Source organism: Drosophila gunungcola, chromosome 3R, assembly GCF_025200985.1.
Source record: "Drosophila gunungcola strain Sukarami chromosome 3R, Dgunungcola_SK_2, whole genome shotgun sequence".
NCBI classification, from domain to species: domain Eukaryota; kingdom Metazoa; phylum Arthropoda; class Insecta; order Diptera; family Drosophilidae; genus Drosophila; species Drosophila gunungcola.
The window spans coordinates 7,576,348-7,592,184 of record NC_069139.1 but is presented as its reverse complement, the minus strand read 5'-3'; the positions used below and the strand labels follow the sequence as shown (position 1 = coordinate 7,592,184).

The window sequence follows — 15,837 nt, the reverse complement described above, 5'->3', positions numbered from 1 at the left end:
AACACCTTATAGTCAACAGCCTTGGCCGTTTGGCAGCCCCATCGATGGCAAATCTTTGGGTGGTTGGTGGAGCAGTAAGCATTAAATGCTGGCCCATCAATCAGCCAAGACGGCAAATGGCGGTTCGGGTTCATGGCTTGTAATCCCTTGATATTATTAAATAATTAACACGCGTTACTTGGCTTGTTTATGGCAGCTTAGCGACCGGAAGTGATGGAGCCCAGACTTTTCTTCTAAGATTTATCCATCAAAAGATAAACCCAATTACGAAGAAGTTCTGAGCAGTAACAAAGACAAAGGGCGAAGAAACATGCAAATTAGCCAGGCAGCGAACGAGTTAAATTTCGCTTTTAAACCGAATTTGCATATTTAAATGGCATTTTGCCAGACACTTGACAGTCTAACTGGCAGTCGGCAACATTCAGTGTCCCTTTTCCCTGCTCCGTGCTTCCTGCTCCCTGCTCCTTGATCCTGTCACTCCACGGCAACGGTGATGGGCAATGGTGATGGTGATGGTGACGGTGACGGTCGGTGCCTGTGCCTCGTCACGTTTCTGTTGGCTCATAAAAGTGAGATTGAATTTTTAACGGGTGGCCCCGGGAAACTCCTTCCCTGATTTGGAATTGCCTTAACTTTTCCATCCAGGGTGTCTGTCCTTAATAGGCCACATGAACTTGAACCCAGACACGGCCACTTCCACCGCCACTGCCACTGTCACGAGATGATGATGATGATGACGACGACGATGCGAAATTGTTGCACACGCGCAGGGACAGCAAGTTGGAGTGAAAGTGTGGCTGAAAGTTTTTGACGAAAGCGGAAGTCATTAACGTCTCGTCGGAGTCGATTTAGTGCCGTGTGTGTTTTTCTGTGTCTGCAGAATTATTATATATTCATAACTACTCATTAAAAGATTGGAGTTTGCCACGGCTTTCCGCCCACTGTTCGTAATGAAGAGCGATGGCGGATTTATTTCACGGCCCGAGGCGGTTTAATCAGGCATATCGAAGCAGTTTTAACTTACCTTTGAGTGTTCAAACTCACAAAGCAAGGGCTCAGATGTCCACAGTTAAGCTTGGGGCGATTTAAAAGTAGATGTCTGGAAAAACGAGCCAAATTAGACTGGTAGGATATGCCTTAAAGCTGATTTATTATGGAACTTTCTAAAATTTAAGTAAATTTAAAATTGTACACTAATGACGATTAATTTGTATATACAAAAAACAAACAACTAATGTGAAACAAAATTCTATTAATATTATTAAAAAACAGAAGTTATTTCCGCTGTCATGAAACTCTAGTAACACAGTTTTATTTTTTCAAATGCTGTGGCTTAAGCTATATGTTATATTTTGCCTTTGCAAAAATATAAACTTTAGATCAAAGCAAGTTCTATACAACCATGATTTGACCAGTGTGTGTGCCATATAAATTTATCCCGCGTTGCAGACTCAATTAGCCCTCACCATTGGCACTGATATACCTGAAATATTGGTCATCAATCAATGTGGAACATTTTGGAAATTGTGAGTTCCCCTGCCCGGTTTGGTAAGCCACCTCAAATCCCCATGGATGACCGAAAAATTGAGGACGAGCGTACAAATCAATTGGCATTCAGTTTCTAAGTTTCAGAGAGACGCGATGTTGATGTTGATGTTTGATTGACACAACGCTAATTGGCGACCACTCGGGTTGGGGTGTCCATTATGTCAGCATTAGAAGGCTTACACGTGTGAGAGTGTGCGTTTGCATGTGGATTTGTGGGTGGTAATCAAAAGCGGAGTAGTGCTACCAATTTGACCTTTTTTTGCACAGAAATGTACAGACATGACTGAGTTTTTTTTCATCTTGGGTAAGATAAACTTGCTTTAAAATATAAAAAGGCCTTACAATACTAAACTAAAATACAAATTATTGGCCAAAAGCTTAGATAAAACATTGTAATTAATTTCCATTTGATTAGTATTCAAACCTAGAAATTGTATTTTTGGCCTATTTTAGCAAAAAGTTATGATAGGGTCAAAAATAAGGGAAAATATTGTTTTTATATATAAAGTAAAACTGATAAAAATAAGTAGTTGAAGTCGTCAGCTTGAAATCCCCTTAATCTTAGAATCGTTAGTTACACTCAACAGCGTTTTTTCCCCTAATTGTATGCTGTGCTGATTTTCGAAGTTGACCGTTGGCAGCACTGCAGTGAACATAATGTAAGACGGCTTTATCCGCTTTGCCCCTAAGTCGACTTCAATCCCTAGCGCCAAACACAAGACTCCAGAAAATCAAATCACCAACTTTGGTTATAGTTTGTTGGCCAAATAAATCACGCTGCCCAAGCCACCAAGATCCTGGCAATCGAAGAAGACAGTTGACAAGGATTCGGAATGCACGCAATGATAAATCGAAAATATTTTCACTTGTTTACACAAAACAATTCGGAACGTCAGACAATCGACTGAAAGCTTGACAAAAATGTCCGACATCTTCCCTAACTTTCCTTTTGACCAGCACTCAATAAAAAGTAACACAGTCTTCTCCAACCACCAGTGCTTGGATTATACACTCGGAGAAAATAATAATATATTTTATAGAATACATGAAATCTAGTTATTGCTCTAAATTGAGGATTTTCAATATTAATCATTTTTTTAAAATTATATCCATGTAATCTTTGCTTCGAATTTGAGACTTCTTGTCTGTTCTTAGTACAATTATTTTGTTATAATTGTTTAATGCACATACCTGAAACAAATCTAGCAAAAATGTAAATTCAAACAGTTTTTTGACTGTAACAGCTCCGTTTAATGAACGAACAAACAGTCGGGCCAGCAGAGGATTACGATGCCAATGGACAGTGACTTGCACCATCCCTCTGCTTTCCTGAATCGAGTTGAGTAAACAACTTGCGCGTCCTTGGCCACTTCTAGTCCTGCCAACCGCCGCAGTGCCCCTCCATGTGTTAATTGTGTGCGTGATTTAAGCTTTGCTAGAGGAGGAGAACCAGCCACCGCCACCGCCGCCCTCTTGACCATTTCGAATAATTGCTTTTTGATTGAGTTCAATGCTGCGGAGGCCTTCTGCGCGCTTAACTTAAATTTGAATTCTTAATATCTTCGCGCCACTCGAACGAAGTGCATCCCAAATAAAGTTATGTTTTACCCACTGGAACTTCCACGGTCCCGTCGACCACTTTACAGGGATTACGACGGAAAAACTGGACTTATCCTGACGCAGCAGGATACCACAAATATAAGTCCTTTGCGAAAACTATGGCTCCTTTTGCTACCTTATCTCAAAGGCTATGCAGCAGAGTCCTCTGTACACGGCATACGATATTTGGCTGATCCCAAAATGAGAAAATTCGAAAGGTCAGTAGAGTATTGGAATTAAGCAAATTTGATTAAAAAATTTATATTAACGAGAAAAAGAAATATAGGTGATTTTTTTATTTTGCTCTTAATACTTTAGAGCACTACATATTTTTTTAATTTTACTTTAATTTAACAAGAAATAGAAAAAATACTTTCGCAGAAACAATTAGGGAGTTTTTGATGGCTAATAAGTGTTTTATATTTTGTTCTTTGAAGTACCAATACTTCAATACAATTTTTAAATGAGTTGCATTACTTACACTAGGATAATCTGGCTGTTGATTCTGGTGACCACCAGCATTGGTGCCATTGTGGTTTATGTGGACCTGAACCAACTTTACCAAACGGTGCGCATACATACCACCATCAAGAACACCATGCTTCCAATTTTCCGGGTTCCATTTCCCTCGATTGGCCTCTGTCCACGGAATCGCCTCAATTGGAGGCTTTTGGAGAACGGGGCAGCTGAGCACTTTCTGGGAGCCAATGTATCTGCAGCCCAAAAGGACCTTTTTGTTAAGTTCTTTACTGCTGCAGGGGATCCACACTTGTCCCGCATGAACGAGATGTCCACTTTCTTCAGGAATGAAACTCTAGTGGCTGACTTGCACGTACTGAACGGCTTAGATCTTCGCGAAGTCTTCGAGTACCTCCAGATAAGATGTCAAGATCTATTCCATGCCTGCCGCTGGCGGGGAAATCCAGTGAACTGCTGTGAGGTTTTCGAGCACCAATTCACGGAGTCCGGCTTGTGTTTTGCCTTCAACACGGAGATCAGTCCGGCATCACGAAAAAAAGCTGTGAGTTACTATTAGTTTAAAATTGTGGCAAGATCATATTTATTCGGAGTCTAAGAATATATTGTTTAAAAATTAATATCAACCAAAAATCAAAAATAATATGTTTTGTATACCAATTTCAGAGTGAGGACAGATACTACCCGCTTCGCACTCCGCATTATGGCGAAGGCTCGGGATTAGACATTTTCCTGAGGCTCAACAGGTCGCTCATCCGCCCGGGAAAACGAGGCATAAACGTGATGATCAAGCAGCCGCAGCAGTGGAGCGATGTGGTGCGCCATGTGCCACATGAAGCGCACACCAGGATCAGCATGGTGCCCCGCTTCACGGTCACGGATGAACGGACCCGGTCCGTGTCTCCCCAAGTCAGAAGATGCATCTTTCCCGATGAAGTGGACAGTCCGCAGTACAAGAATCTGCCGGGATTTCAGTACTGGGTGGGAAACTGCCGCAGCAAGTGCCATCAGGAACATGTGATCGAACTGTGCAAGTGTTCGCCCACTATATTTTTTCCCATCACCGACAAAGGTAAGCCTATAAATTATGTCGTTACCCAATGAGTTATTCACATACAGAAATGAAAAGCTACTCACTTAAAAATGAAACTATTAGATTTATTGATTAATCCTAAGAAATATTCATACATGTTTTTATATATATTTTATATTCTGTAGATAACTTTACTGCCTGCAAGGCTTCGGACTTCAAGTGTCTCTACGACAACAGACGTAAGTTTGTTACCCTTTATGTATTTAAAAATTTTATATTATTTCCAAAGTTTGCTCACAGTTATCTTTAGTATTGAACGCCATCCCGAAGAGAACGAATTTGTGAAAAATCCCTTTAAGGAAAGCATGATTTGTGACTGTTTTACCAGCTGCACTCAGCTTATTTTCGAGCGCGTTTTTACCACTACTTCACTAGAGTAAGTAAATTATATTAGAAAAGCTCTAACAACAGTCAAAATTTTCAAAATCCTTCGTTAGTAATAATGAAACCGATACAGAGGCTGGTACAATGCGATTGGATATATTTTACCAGTCCGGCTGGTTTATTCAATATCAGACCACCATGAGATTTACATTTGTGGAATTACTGGGTTGGTTAAACATCTAAATTATTTTTAAAAGTAATACATTTGAATTTTTATGTTTCAGCTAGTTTTGGTGGCATAATCGGACTTTTTCTGGGCGCCTCATTGCTAAGCGCCTTTGAGTTGGCCTACTATTTTTCCATTGGTCTTTATTTGTATATACATGGTAAGGGAAAAGTGAAAATACCCGAACCTCGTATCCTAACTCTGTCATTTGGTCAGAGAAAAATAACGTCAATTAAGTACATACATTGAACTGTTAAATAATATCATATAATACCAATAAAAATGTCCTTCTTATTAACCTTTTTACCAAACATTCTTTCTATTGTTAAAGGGATGCCTTAGATTACCTTCACAAATGTTCTTTTGGGCTGCAGGGCTTTCCCCTAGATGGCTGACATCGTTTTTAAGGTAGTTCTTAAATGTTCGCCATTTGATTCGCAGCTGCTTATTTAAGACCCCGTAGTATTTGTTGTCATATAGATGCATGGCCAGGCCCACAGTTAGATAGTAAATCAATTCAAAGGCACTGACCACAGAAGCTCCCAAACAGAGACCAAAGATTCCACCTAGATTGGCTGCAAGAAAATAATCAAATTTTGGATACATATATATTCAACGCTCGAATACTCGTACCTATCAAATCAATTGTGGTGAATTCCAAACTGGTGCGATACAAAGGTGTAGTTTCCACCTGATAGTGCACATCCACTTTGAACAGTTTTTGTTGTGGATCTTTGGGCCTGCAAGCAATGGTCTTGGATATTTCAAAAAATCAAACAAAGGTTACGTTTATCCCCACAGTTTATGAGCAGACAAAGGCAGAGTGGTGGTGGCCGTATAATATTCGAGCAGGTAGCAGTTCACAAAACAGGAACAGGTCATCCCCGGCTTGGTGGCACTGAAAAGGGCATCCTCGTCCCTCCGTTTGTCGTAGCTGAAAATGTCTGCAACGAAGGGCTGTAATATCCAAAATTAATCTTTTCAAATCACATTTACCATTGTTACGAGCCAGACAGCGTAGGCTAGCAGCATTGCATTCATCAACTGCAAAATAATAGTTTTTTTCTTTAAATGTGAAATAAATATATTTATAAAATTTTAATTTTTTTTGTTTCACTGTTTTTAACTTTATATACAAGCCGGAATAGATTTCAAATAAATAAGTGTTAATAATTAATACTCTTTTAAGGTATTTTATCAAATTGCCTTACTTTTTGAGTCGACTTTAAACTTACCCTTTTTGTTGAAAAGGAAGAAAATTGGCAGAGAGCAGTTGCAGAGTTGAATCAAGTAGGATTCGTGGCATCTATTTAGGCAGTTGGTGAGCTGAAAGGGTTTTCCAAACTTCTTGGCTGCATCATGTTCATCCAACTCATGCTGCTCGTCCGCAAAAAGGCAGTTCCTACGCTCCGGAGGAATGTTGCGTGTACTCTCATCCGTCCAAGTGAGATCCGGACGTACGGTCACATAGGTCTCCGTATTTTGGGTCATCGAGTAAAGAACATTGTTTAATTGATCTGGCTTCTTAATCATTACCTGGTGTTGAAATAAATATGCACTTATTTATTTAATTTTCTATGCTAACTATATTCTTACGTAGACATTATCGTTGGCCTGAGAATCGGGTCGCTTAAAACTTTCATTGATGAGCAGATCAAAATTTAATCCCGTACCTTGACCTGCCTTAGCATTATGCCTTGGATAAAAGTTTCTACCTTCCCTTTGTCTTATTTCCTTCGAGAGTGGAGAAATCTCTGAATTGAAAACCAAACAAAATCCAAACTCTGTCTTTTCCGTCATAAAATATTCACAACAATTGAAGGGGGAACTGCGCCACAGGCAGGAATTTGAGACCATTATGTCCTCGCAGCGTATGGTCAAGAACATGGACAGTTCGGTTAAATTCACAAATCCCACTGCCTCCAGATTATCGTCCTCCAGTTGGGACAAACTGGCCATGTAAATGCCAAAGCGTAGGGTTTCCAAACGGGCAACCAAGATGGTAAAACTTTCGACAAGTTCCACGCTCGAGTTGACAGGCAGAAATTTCTCCTTGGCCGCCTCCAATTTGGTCCAATCAATGCGATTGTCCGTGCAAATTCCCACTGCGGGAAATTGAACCAGGAAAACGGGGTATTGGGGATCGTGGACAACTGTCTGCAGCTTTTGGGTCACAAAACGTTCAGAAAGTAGAAGGTAGAAGAAACAGGACAGACCTACGCTGATGATCAGCAGCACACACCAGATGAGTCTGTAAATGAAAATCATATTTAAAAAAATATTATTAAATCAATTAGGTTTAACTTTTTGCTTATAAAATCCGTTCGGTTCTATGCCGTTAAAAAAAACGTAGTTCGATGAGTACAGATTTGGGAGTATGTATTTGCCAAACCAAAAATCGACTCAAAACAATATTTTATTAACCGAGATTATAAGTGATTTTAGCTACGAACTACATTGTCTGAATCAAGTTATGGTCTAAGAAGATCAGGTTAAGGTCATTTGTTTCAAATGAAAAATTAAAAAATGATCAAGATGTAGTCATTTTTGGAACTTAACTAATAAATGAAAATAAATATAATATTATTAGCACCAACGCACCTCTCCACATTGTGCAACTGTGGATCGTACAAATAGCGAACGCAGTGAATCGTTGACTTTTCGCAATAGCTCCGAAAATAGACCCTTAGCAAATCCATGAGGCACTTGTCACTGTCACTTATACTGGCTGCCGCCACCGAATTATCTCCCTTGGCCATTCTGGAACGGAGTCACTCAATCACTGAGCTTTTGCCCGAAATTCGGGGAACCCTTTTATGGCCACAGTCCGACTAGTGACTAGTGGACTTGTAATTGCAGTCGGTGAACTTTTTTCGGATAGGCCATCCATTATGGCTCACAAGCTTTGTAATTGAGTAGTTATGTTTCCGGAAATTGATAAGCCCGCTGACAGAAGTGCCGGTCGAACTCATTGATTAGCGGGCTAAACTGCCAATTAGGCATGATTTGCTCACAGTAGAAGTTTAGCGTTTGAGCGAAATGCGAGAAACTGTGTGGAAGCCGGAACCTACCTCCGAGGATAATGATGATGACCACCAGGAGTCTAAGAAGGAAAAGCAAAAAGGGAAAAATAAGTTCGTATCGGCCAGGCGGTGAGTGAAAATTTACCATAACACCTTATTCTACTCTGATATTTCCCTTAACCGAAAAATAAAAACTCTAAAACATGCGGAAAAAATATTAAATTCTGTAACAGACACTCCGTTAAAATTATTCCCCCACGAGTGTATGATACATTTGATTGTATAATAACTCATATTCGAAATTAAATACAGTTTTTTAATGATATATGTATATTTTGGTAGTACAGCCCCTCAAAATAAATACAGGATAAGTAATCTCATAAATCACATTGTGCCTTTTCTTTAGGTATGCTAGAGTGCCGCTTAAAATTATCGCTTTTTTAGCCACTGTGTATGTGAGTATTTTGTCCTCGGAGCGGTATTTCTACTACTGGGTGCAGACCTCCATCGAAAGGACGGATGTGCATGTGTCTGAGATCAGTTTTCCGGGCGTCACCATTATCCCAATTAATTTCACCAGTGTAAATATATCAAAGGAAGCACAGAAACTAAGCAAAGCCTATAATTTGGTTCAGTCCGTGATGTGGCAAACACCGATGGCAGCTCGCCTGACGGAGGAAAACTTCACGGAGTTTTCCGAACTCGAGGATTTGGACGTATTTAAGTGGGAAATCTCCAAGTCCTGGCAGCTCAATTGCAAACAGTTCTTTAACGAGTGCCAGTGGCGCCGCAAGCCGATGAACTGCTGTGAAATTTTTCGTCCTGGAAAGTCCTTGAATGGGTTTGCCTTCGTCTTCAACTCACCGCTCTCCTCTGGAGGGGACGAAACTTGGCCATGGTCCGTGGCATCATCGGGTTCTTATAGCGGTCTTACCGTTAAAATTCAACGGCAGCACAGCCAGTATATTGTGAACACGCTGGGTGTGAGTCCCATTATTATTATTTATCATATAGTATCTAGTTTAATTGGCAAATATTTATTCCAGGTTGTAGTACATGAACCCTCTCAGCATCTGGGCATGAGCATTGACTATTCTTCGGAGGATCGTATTGTAGTGCCGGTCGAACCACTGCGTTTCACAGCCGAATTGCAAGTCAAGGCTCGACCTGTTCAAATGCGTCGATGTTATTTCGAGGTTTATTACTGCTTAAATGAAAAGCCTGAAAAAATTCAGTTAACTATCTAACCCGTTTATTTTTAGAACGAAATTCCTCCCGACAATACCCGCTCGGAGTGCATATACAAGTGCCACATTAACTACATTCTTAAAAAGTGCAACTGCACTTTGGATTTACCAGTTAAAGCCGTTTTCAATAAGGAAAACCATACCAATGCAAAGGACAGTAGCAACAGCCGGATTTGTGGTGTTAAAGACCTATACTGTTTTAACAAGAATCGACGTAGGTTTTAACGTTTTTTTCTTAATTTAACAAATTGGGAGTCCATATAAGTAAACATTTAACTGTTGTTCTTACCAGGGACTGCAAAAAATCAATCAATTGAAATTGACTTTTGGTCAATAAATGATTATTAAATTTTCAATGCTTATTTATTTAAGTACTTTAATAAAAATAATTTTTAATAGTTAAACTCATTTGGGAACTGCAAGTTCTGTGTGCAGATTATTGACAAAATTTTTGCATACAAAAAAAAAAAAACAAAAATAACCATTATTTTGTGATTTAAAAAATAAAACAATTATTACGGTCCCTGGTTCTTACGAAAAATTAAATTTTAAATGCTTAAATGCTTATAACATTTTTCATGACTTTATAGTGTCCATGTTTTCCATGAGCAACATCATCGAAGAGTCCAGGGACAACGTGTTTAACACCGTTGATTGCGGCTGTTTTCCTGCGTGTGATCACACCCAGTACCATACGTCCACCTACACCGAAAGACTGAGCACTCACACCAGCCATGCCACGGAAATCGAAATAGACGTGTATTTTCAGGAGGAGACCCTCTTTTCCTACCGCTCGATGCTTCGATTCACCCTGATCGATCTGATGGGTGAGTTTGGAACTCGATATCATTCCCATCATAAGGTACTAAACCCTTTCAACACACAGTTTCCTATGGAGGAATAGCAGGTCTGATCATGGGCATGTCGGTGCTGGGCTGCTTCAATGCCTTCTTGGATCAATTTGCCTGTTGTCGTCTACCCCACGACTACTAATGTGGAACTATGAAATCCCAGAAATCAGCAGCTGCGTTCTCACGTTTCTATACTTACCTGTAATCGAAGCACACACAAATACACTATACACCTGGTTCTTGGGATACACACATAAATAGATCCATAAATAAAACGCATTAGGAAAATCACTTTGTATTTACTACTACCTGCCTAGACAGTGGAAATTTTTAAGTGCAGCCCCAATCAGACAGAACAAAACCTATGGGTGTCGAATGGACAAATGCACACAAATGGAAATCAATATGGTTTGTTCAAATGCACTCAGAAAATAATAAATTATATATATTTTACCATTTAACTATACAAATTAGTTCACTTTAAATATACATAAGTAAGGAAGAATAAGTTGATAAATAATGTAGATAACGTTTTACATGAAGTTGAAAATTTAAAAAGCAAACCGTTTCATCAACAATTATACAATTTTATTAGTTATAAATTTTTTTTCTGTATTAATATTTAAAATGTTATTTTTATAAACTTGAAAGTGGTTCACAATTTTGCAGTAATTTTTTTACGTGTATATACATAAACGATTGCCAAAAGTGCTGCGTTTGCTAAACACTTTTAATACTTATATTAATCTGTTTTTTTTTATTTTTTCCAAAAAATAAAACTACAAACGTGCCAATTTGCCAATTTGCCAGAGATTAATGGAAAGGGGGGCAGTCTTATCAGCAGCTCAGCAACTCAGCCGCTGGAGGTTATTAGATGGCAACCAGAAGTTCTTTGTTGTCCACTTGGCCCACCACAAAAGCGTTAAATGCTCGCCTCACAAAAGAATCATGTTCTCCATGCTAGGAGCATGAAATGTGCCTTTTTTTCGAGCCCCTCAGGTACCAAGTCCAATCCCCGAGCCCAAATCAGTACCCTCGGTGGGGTATAAATAGCGGCTGACCGTCCCTGTTGAGACACAGTCTTCACTTGATCGTCGGACAAACAAGTTAAACAGAGCAAACATGAAGGTTTTCGTTGCCATCTGCATGCTGATCGGTCTGGTGAGTGTTTGCTCCGATTGAACCCTGGCCGATAACCCTCGAGCCAGTCTTAGAAATATACTAATTGATTGCTTCCCCTTTTGGATCACAGGCCTCCGCTGACTATGTGGTGAGGAACCGGAACGACATGCTGAAATATCGCGAGGAGTGCGTCAAGGAGCTGGGCATTCCCGCGGATGTGGTGGAAAAGTACCAGAAGTTCGAGTACCCCAACGAACCCCAGACCCAGTGCTACCTCAAGTGCGTCTTCACAAAGTGGGAACTGTTCGACGTCCAGACCGGCTTCAATGTGGAGAACGTCCACCAGCAGCTGGTGGGCAACCATGCCGACCACAACGAGGCCTTCCACGCCTCTTTAGCCGCCTGTGTGGACAAGAACGAGCAGGGATCCAATGCCTGCGAGTGGGCCTACCGCGGAGCCACCTGCCTGCTGCGGGAGAACGCCGCCCAGATCCAGAAGAGCCTGGCCCCCAAGGCTTAGTATGCTCCAATTGGACAACTGTAATGTTAGCAATTAATTAAGTTAATAAAGTAATCGATTACTGACAATTTTTTGTTGCTTCATATCAATTTATTTGCAGAAAGTTAGAGCGGTTTGGGGTTTAACTATATATTATTAATTTGTTTTTATCTATATATATATCTTTATAAAAACTTTATAGTTTACTAATAGGCAGTAAGCTCATAAATTAATTATATTATTGTAGAAATAAACCCTTTAATATTAAGTATACGTATAAGTACAAGGCACATTTTAATTCTATTAATGGGAAATCTTTTTCGAAATATTTGATTTGCGACAAATTTGTATATGCTTCATATTCACTTGTATAAAGCAAGAATTTGACCATGGATTATTTATGTTTTCATCAATACAGGACAATCGCGCAATTAGAAAACATGTTAAGTAAACTTATAGGCTGCTTTCAATGATAAACTTATAAATTCATTTTAAAATACTTCAGTACATATGTTCGAGTACCTGGCACATATCAAATCTAATATCTAAAATTCTCATATCCCATTTACAAACATATTTTATAGAGATTATATGGGCTGGTCATATAATTTTTGTTGGTAAGGCTCTAATTTATTTTCCATTACTTTTTTTAAGTAGCACTTAAATAATACCTGTACTACTTTTGCCGACTGTATTTCACACCCATTTAGCCAGCTAATGAATCCTGTCCACCAAACAATAACTTCAGCAAACTTTTCCCATTCGTCATGTTACTGTACACCGGGGAGCTTGTGGCTCCGCGACCAAACCTTGGACTGCTTCGGTTCAGAAAGAAGCGAACAGGGATTAGGTACCGGGATAGATTGCGCAGCTCCTTTGCCCACTCCACCATCCATGGGATGCGGCACGTCTTCGGGGAGCGGCATCTGTGGCAACGCTGCCTTTGGCTCACCGTTGCCTTGGCGGCAGGAGTAGCCGGTTTCAGTATGTACTCCGTGCTGGGGGTTCGCCATAGTGAGCAGCTCCTGGTCAGCTTGATAGATACCACACAGTTGCCGGTGTATCACATCGACTTCCCAGCGGTGGCCATTTGTCCATGGAGTCATGTCAACTGGCAGAGGGCTCCGTCGGCATTACTCCGATTTCTACCCGGCCATCCGAATGCCGAGCTCCGGGAAACATTCCGCCAGCTACTTAACGTCTTGGAACTAACTTCTTTCTCCAATTTCAAAAGGGCAAGCGATCTGGCCAAAAGGAATGTCACTGGGTTGAGGTTTCTTAAACTGAAGGATTTAATGAACTACCTGGGTTATCGATGTGATGAGCTATTCGTTCCTGGTTCTTGCGTCTTCGATGAGACTCCTCACGATTGCTGCACACTATTTGTGCCTGAGCAAACGGAGAAGGGACAGTGCTTGGTGTTCAACTCCCTGATCTCGGAGCACTCCCGTAAAAAGCAGCTGACGAACAAGTTTTATCCCCACAAGTTGAGCACGGCTGGCGAGGAATCGGGTCTGAAATTCACCATCAATGCGAGCTATCCGTTTCTAAGGGATGGTGAGGAAACTCCCTTTGGAATGAATGTAGGTATTTCCTGCTATTTTGTGTTTAAACCAATGAAATAATTGATTTATCAGCTCATGATCAAGGAGCCACGTCAATGGACGAATCAAATGATGTATCACCTTTATCCAGATACGGAGAACTTTGTGGCTGTGCATCCCATGGTCACGGAAACCTCCCCAAACACATATAAAATGAGTCCCAGCAAGAGGCGTTGCTACTTTGATGTGAGCCAATTGTATAAGCATTTAAAAAAAACTGTAATATATTCCTATCTCCTTAGAACGAACAGAGTCCCAACTTCCAGAACACTTCACTAACCTATGATCGGGAAAATTGTATGGCTGTGTGCCTTCATCAAATTGTATTAAAGACCTGCAATTGCTCCACGCCAGTGTTTCTGCCCCCCTTTGGTAAGTCTTGAAAAACTTTACTTCCAGCTACATATGTTTATTTTTATTTAACCTTTCAGAGGGCATTCGTGAATGTGGTATTATGGATGCAGAATGTCTGGGCATTAATTCCGATATTTTCAGCTATGTCAAGATGGGCGACCAGGATAAATATATCAACGACTCACGAAGGGGGCATTTTTGTGATTGCCCAGACAATTGCAATTCAAGGCAGTACAAACTGACGCTCAATGCGCGCAAGTTGGATTAGTAAGTCATTCATAGTTTTACTCACAAACATAACAAAATTTCCTTCTCTTAAAGCCCCAAGAACTCCACAGAGACATTAATCACGGCACAGATATATTACGGCCAGCGTGTGATGACCAAAATCATCACAAAACTCAAGTACACGAATCTCGATTTGCTGGCAAACTTTGGCGGCATCATAAGTCTCTATATAGGGGCATCTGTCATGAGTTTCATAGAACTTTTATTTGTGCTGGGAAAACTGATGAGGGTAGTCATTAAAGATGGTTACGCTAAATTAAAGGACCAGATTAAGTAGCTTACTTTGATTATAAGTTTATGTACGCCATACGTTGATAAAAATAAAGAGAGTTCGCGAGGCACGTTATTTCTGCTTGGTTTCCTGGTCCGTAGGATAACGTATATAGATGGCCGGATGGGGCACAGTTGCCGGAGTCTCTGGCAGCTGGTCCAAATAGGAGCAGCCGATGGCCAAAGCGGTGCCATCGGAGCTGAAGTTGAGCGTCGATATGGAGGTGTCGTATTCGTGGAACTGGCACAGGCGTTTCTTATTGAATCCGTCCCAAATATTCACGATGCCATCGGATCCGCCAGTGGCAAACGTCTGGTAGACATTGTGGAAACTCAGTGCATTTACCGGGTATATTTGCTCGATGTTCTGCTCCCGATTCCGGTGGCATTTGAAGGCGAACTTGCGGCGCTGCACCTCTGGATCGTGATCTAGGTATTCCACCGCCACACGGCCCTCGATGGAGGACATCACATAGCCCTCTTTGTTGGGAAACAAGCGGATGCAGCGGGTCTGATACTTGAGCGAGGACTCCCGCTTCATGATGTAGCTGTCCATCTTGCGCAGGTCCCAGATCAGCACCTTGCGATCGGAGGTGGCCACCACGATCTTCTCGTCGATCACGGACATGGAGTACACCTTGCCGTTGTTCTGCTCAAAGGTGCCCACGCAGCGCTTCTCCCGCATGTCCCACAGCTTCACGTTCTTGTCCCAGCCGCCGGTGAGGATGCCATTGACGTACTCGGCGTGCTCCACACATCTGATGGGCTCCTCGTGGCCACCAACCACACTTTCCGCCTGGGTGTTCACATCGAACAGGCGCAGTTGGTTGTCTAGCGAGCCACTGACCACGTGAACTATGTCCTGGGGATTAGGTGTTTAGTGGGGGATTTGAAATAAATAGATAGATGTTATCTCACCATGAAGGCACAGTCCAGAATCGGAGCATCCTGCAGGAACTTCTGACGCATCTGGTTTGCCGCCACATCGTAGAACCGGAGTGTTCCGTCCCACGAAGACGCCGCCATGTACTGATTCGATTTTGGCCCAAATTTCACGGCGGAGATCAGATCCTCCGGCGGATTGTTAAGCTTGAACTCTGGCGGACGCATTTTGTCAAGTTTGTGTGTGTCTATCAATTAAAAAAGTACTTAAATTCAAAATAAAAACTGATTAAATGCGAGTGCGAAAAATCGGCACGGCGTCTATGGTAAAGACGCGCAATCTCTCGATAGAACTATCGATACATCACATATTTGGTTTCGATTTTCCTCAAGGGTATTCCTTAGAAGATTCCTTAAAAACTTAATTTAG

The 15,837-nt window shown here is 41.0% G+C and overlaps 6 protein-coding genes across 7 annotated transcripts; 4 read left to right on the top strand and 2 right to left on the bottom strand.

Annotated features, from left to right (window-relative positions):
* The first annotated feature begins 3,147 nt into the window (after positions 1-3,147).
* LOC128262890 (pickpocket protein 19) lies at positions 3,148-5,529 on the top strand. Of its 2 annotated transcripts, none has more exons than XM_052997470.1 (7): positions 3,148-3,356; positions 3,625-4,168; positions 4,291-4,696; positions 4,843-4,896; positions 4,958-5,093; positions 5,155-5,267; positions 5,326-5,529. In XM_052997470.1, exons 1-7 carry the CDS (start codon positions 3,148-3,150, stop codon positions 5,514-5,516), a joined length of 1,653 nt encoding a protein of 550 aa, XP_052853430.1. In that variant the 3' UTR covers positions 5,517-5,529. The 2 variants fall into 2 exon arrangements, with proteins under 2 accessions (XP_052853430.1, XP_052853422.1); XM_052997462.1 differs by having other exon boundaries at positions 3,148-3,365; positions 3,634-4,168.
* A 41-nt stretch (positions 5,530-5,570) lies between these two features.
* On the bottom strand, positions 5,571-8,400 carry LOC128260274 (pickpocket protein 19). Its single transcript, XM_052993115.1, has 7 exons — positions 7,869-8,400; positions 6,864-7,518; positions 6,503-6,803; positions 6,264-6,311; positions 6,067-6,211; positions 5,901-6,007; positions 5,571-5,842 (listed from the first exon to the last, which is right to left on the bottom strand). The coding sequence occupies exons 1-7, from the start codon at positions 8,024-8,026 to the stop codon at positions 5,571-5,573; spliced, it is 1,686 nt and encodes a 561-aa protein (XP_052849075.1). The 5' UTR covers positions 8,027-8,400.
* On the top strand, positions 8,304-10,734 carry LOC128260276 (uncharacterized). The gene is made up of 6 exons (XM_052993129.1): positions 8,304-8,419; positions 8,697-9,273; positions 9,337-9,486; positions 9,553-9,751; positions 10,128-10,364; positions 10,424-10,734. The coding sequence occupies exons 1-6, from the start codon at positions 8,307-8,309 to the stop codon at positions 10,528-10,530; spliced, it is 1,383 nt and encodes a 460-aa protein (XP_052849089.1). The 5' UTR covers positions 8,304-8,306; the 3' UTR covers positions 10,531-10,734.
* Positions 10,735-11,438: 704 nt separating this feature from the next.
* LOC128254841 (general odorant-binding protein 99a) lies at positions 11,439-12,098 on the top strand. Its single transcript, XM_052984156.1, has 2 exons — positions 11,439-11,549; positions 11,641-12,098. The coding sequence occupies exons 1-2, from the start codon at positions 11,511-11,513 to the stop codon at positions 12,028-12,030; spliced, it is 429 nt and encodes a 142-aa protein (XP_052840116.1). The 5' UTR covers positions 11,439-11,510; the 3' UTR covers positions 12,031-12,098.
* Positions 12,099-12,776: 678 nt separating this feature from the next.
* Positions 12,777-14,536, top strand: LOC128264880 (pickpocket protein 19). Its single transcript, XM_053000588.1, has 5 exons — positions 12,777-13,592; positions 13,647-13,799; positions 13,856-13,985; positions 14,045-14,234; positions 14,289-14,536. The coding sequence occupies exons 1-5, from the start codon at positions 12,777-12,779 to the stop codon at positions 14,530-14,532; spliced, it is 1,533 nt and encodes a 510-aa protein (XP_052856548.1). The 3' UTR covers positions 14,533-14,536.
* Positions 14,311-15,765, bottom strand: LOC128264873 (mitotic checkpoint protein BUB3). Its single transcript, XM_053000578.1, has 3 exons — positions 15,444-15,765; positions 14,538-15,387; positions 14,311-14,475 (listed from the first exon to the last, which is right to left on the bottom strand). The coding sequence occupies exons 1-2, from the start codon at positions 15,633-15,635 to the stop codon at positions 14,599-14,601; spliced, it is 981 nt and encodes a 326-aa protein (XP_052856538.1). The 5' UTR covers positions 15,636-15,765; the 3' UTR covers positions 14,311-14,475; positions 14,538-14,598.
* Between the last annotated feature and the right edge of the window lie 72 nt (positions 15,766-15,837).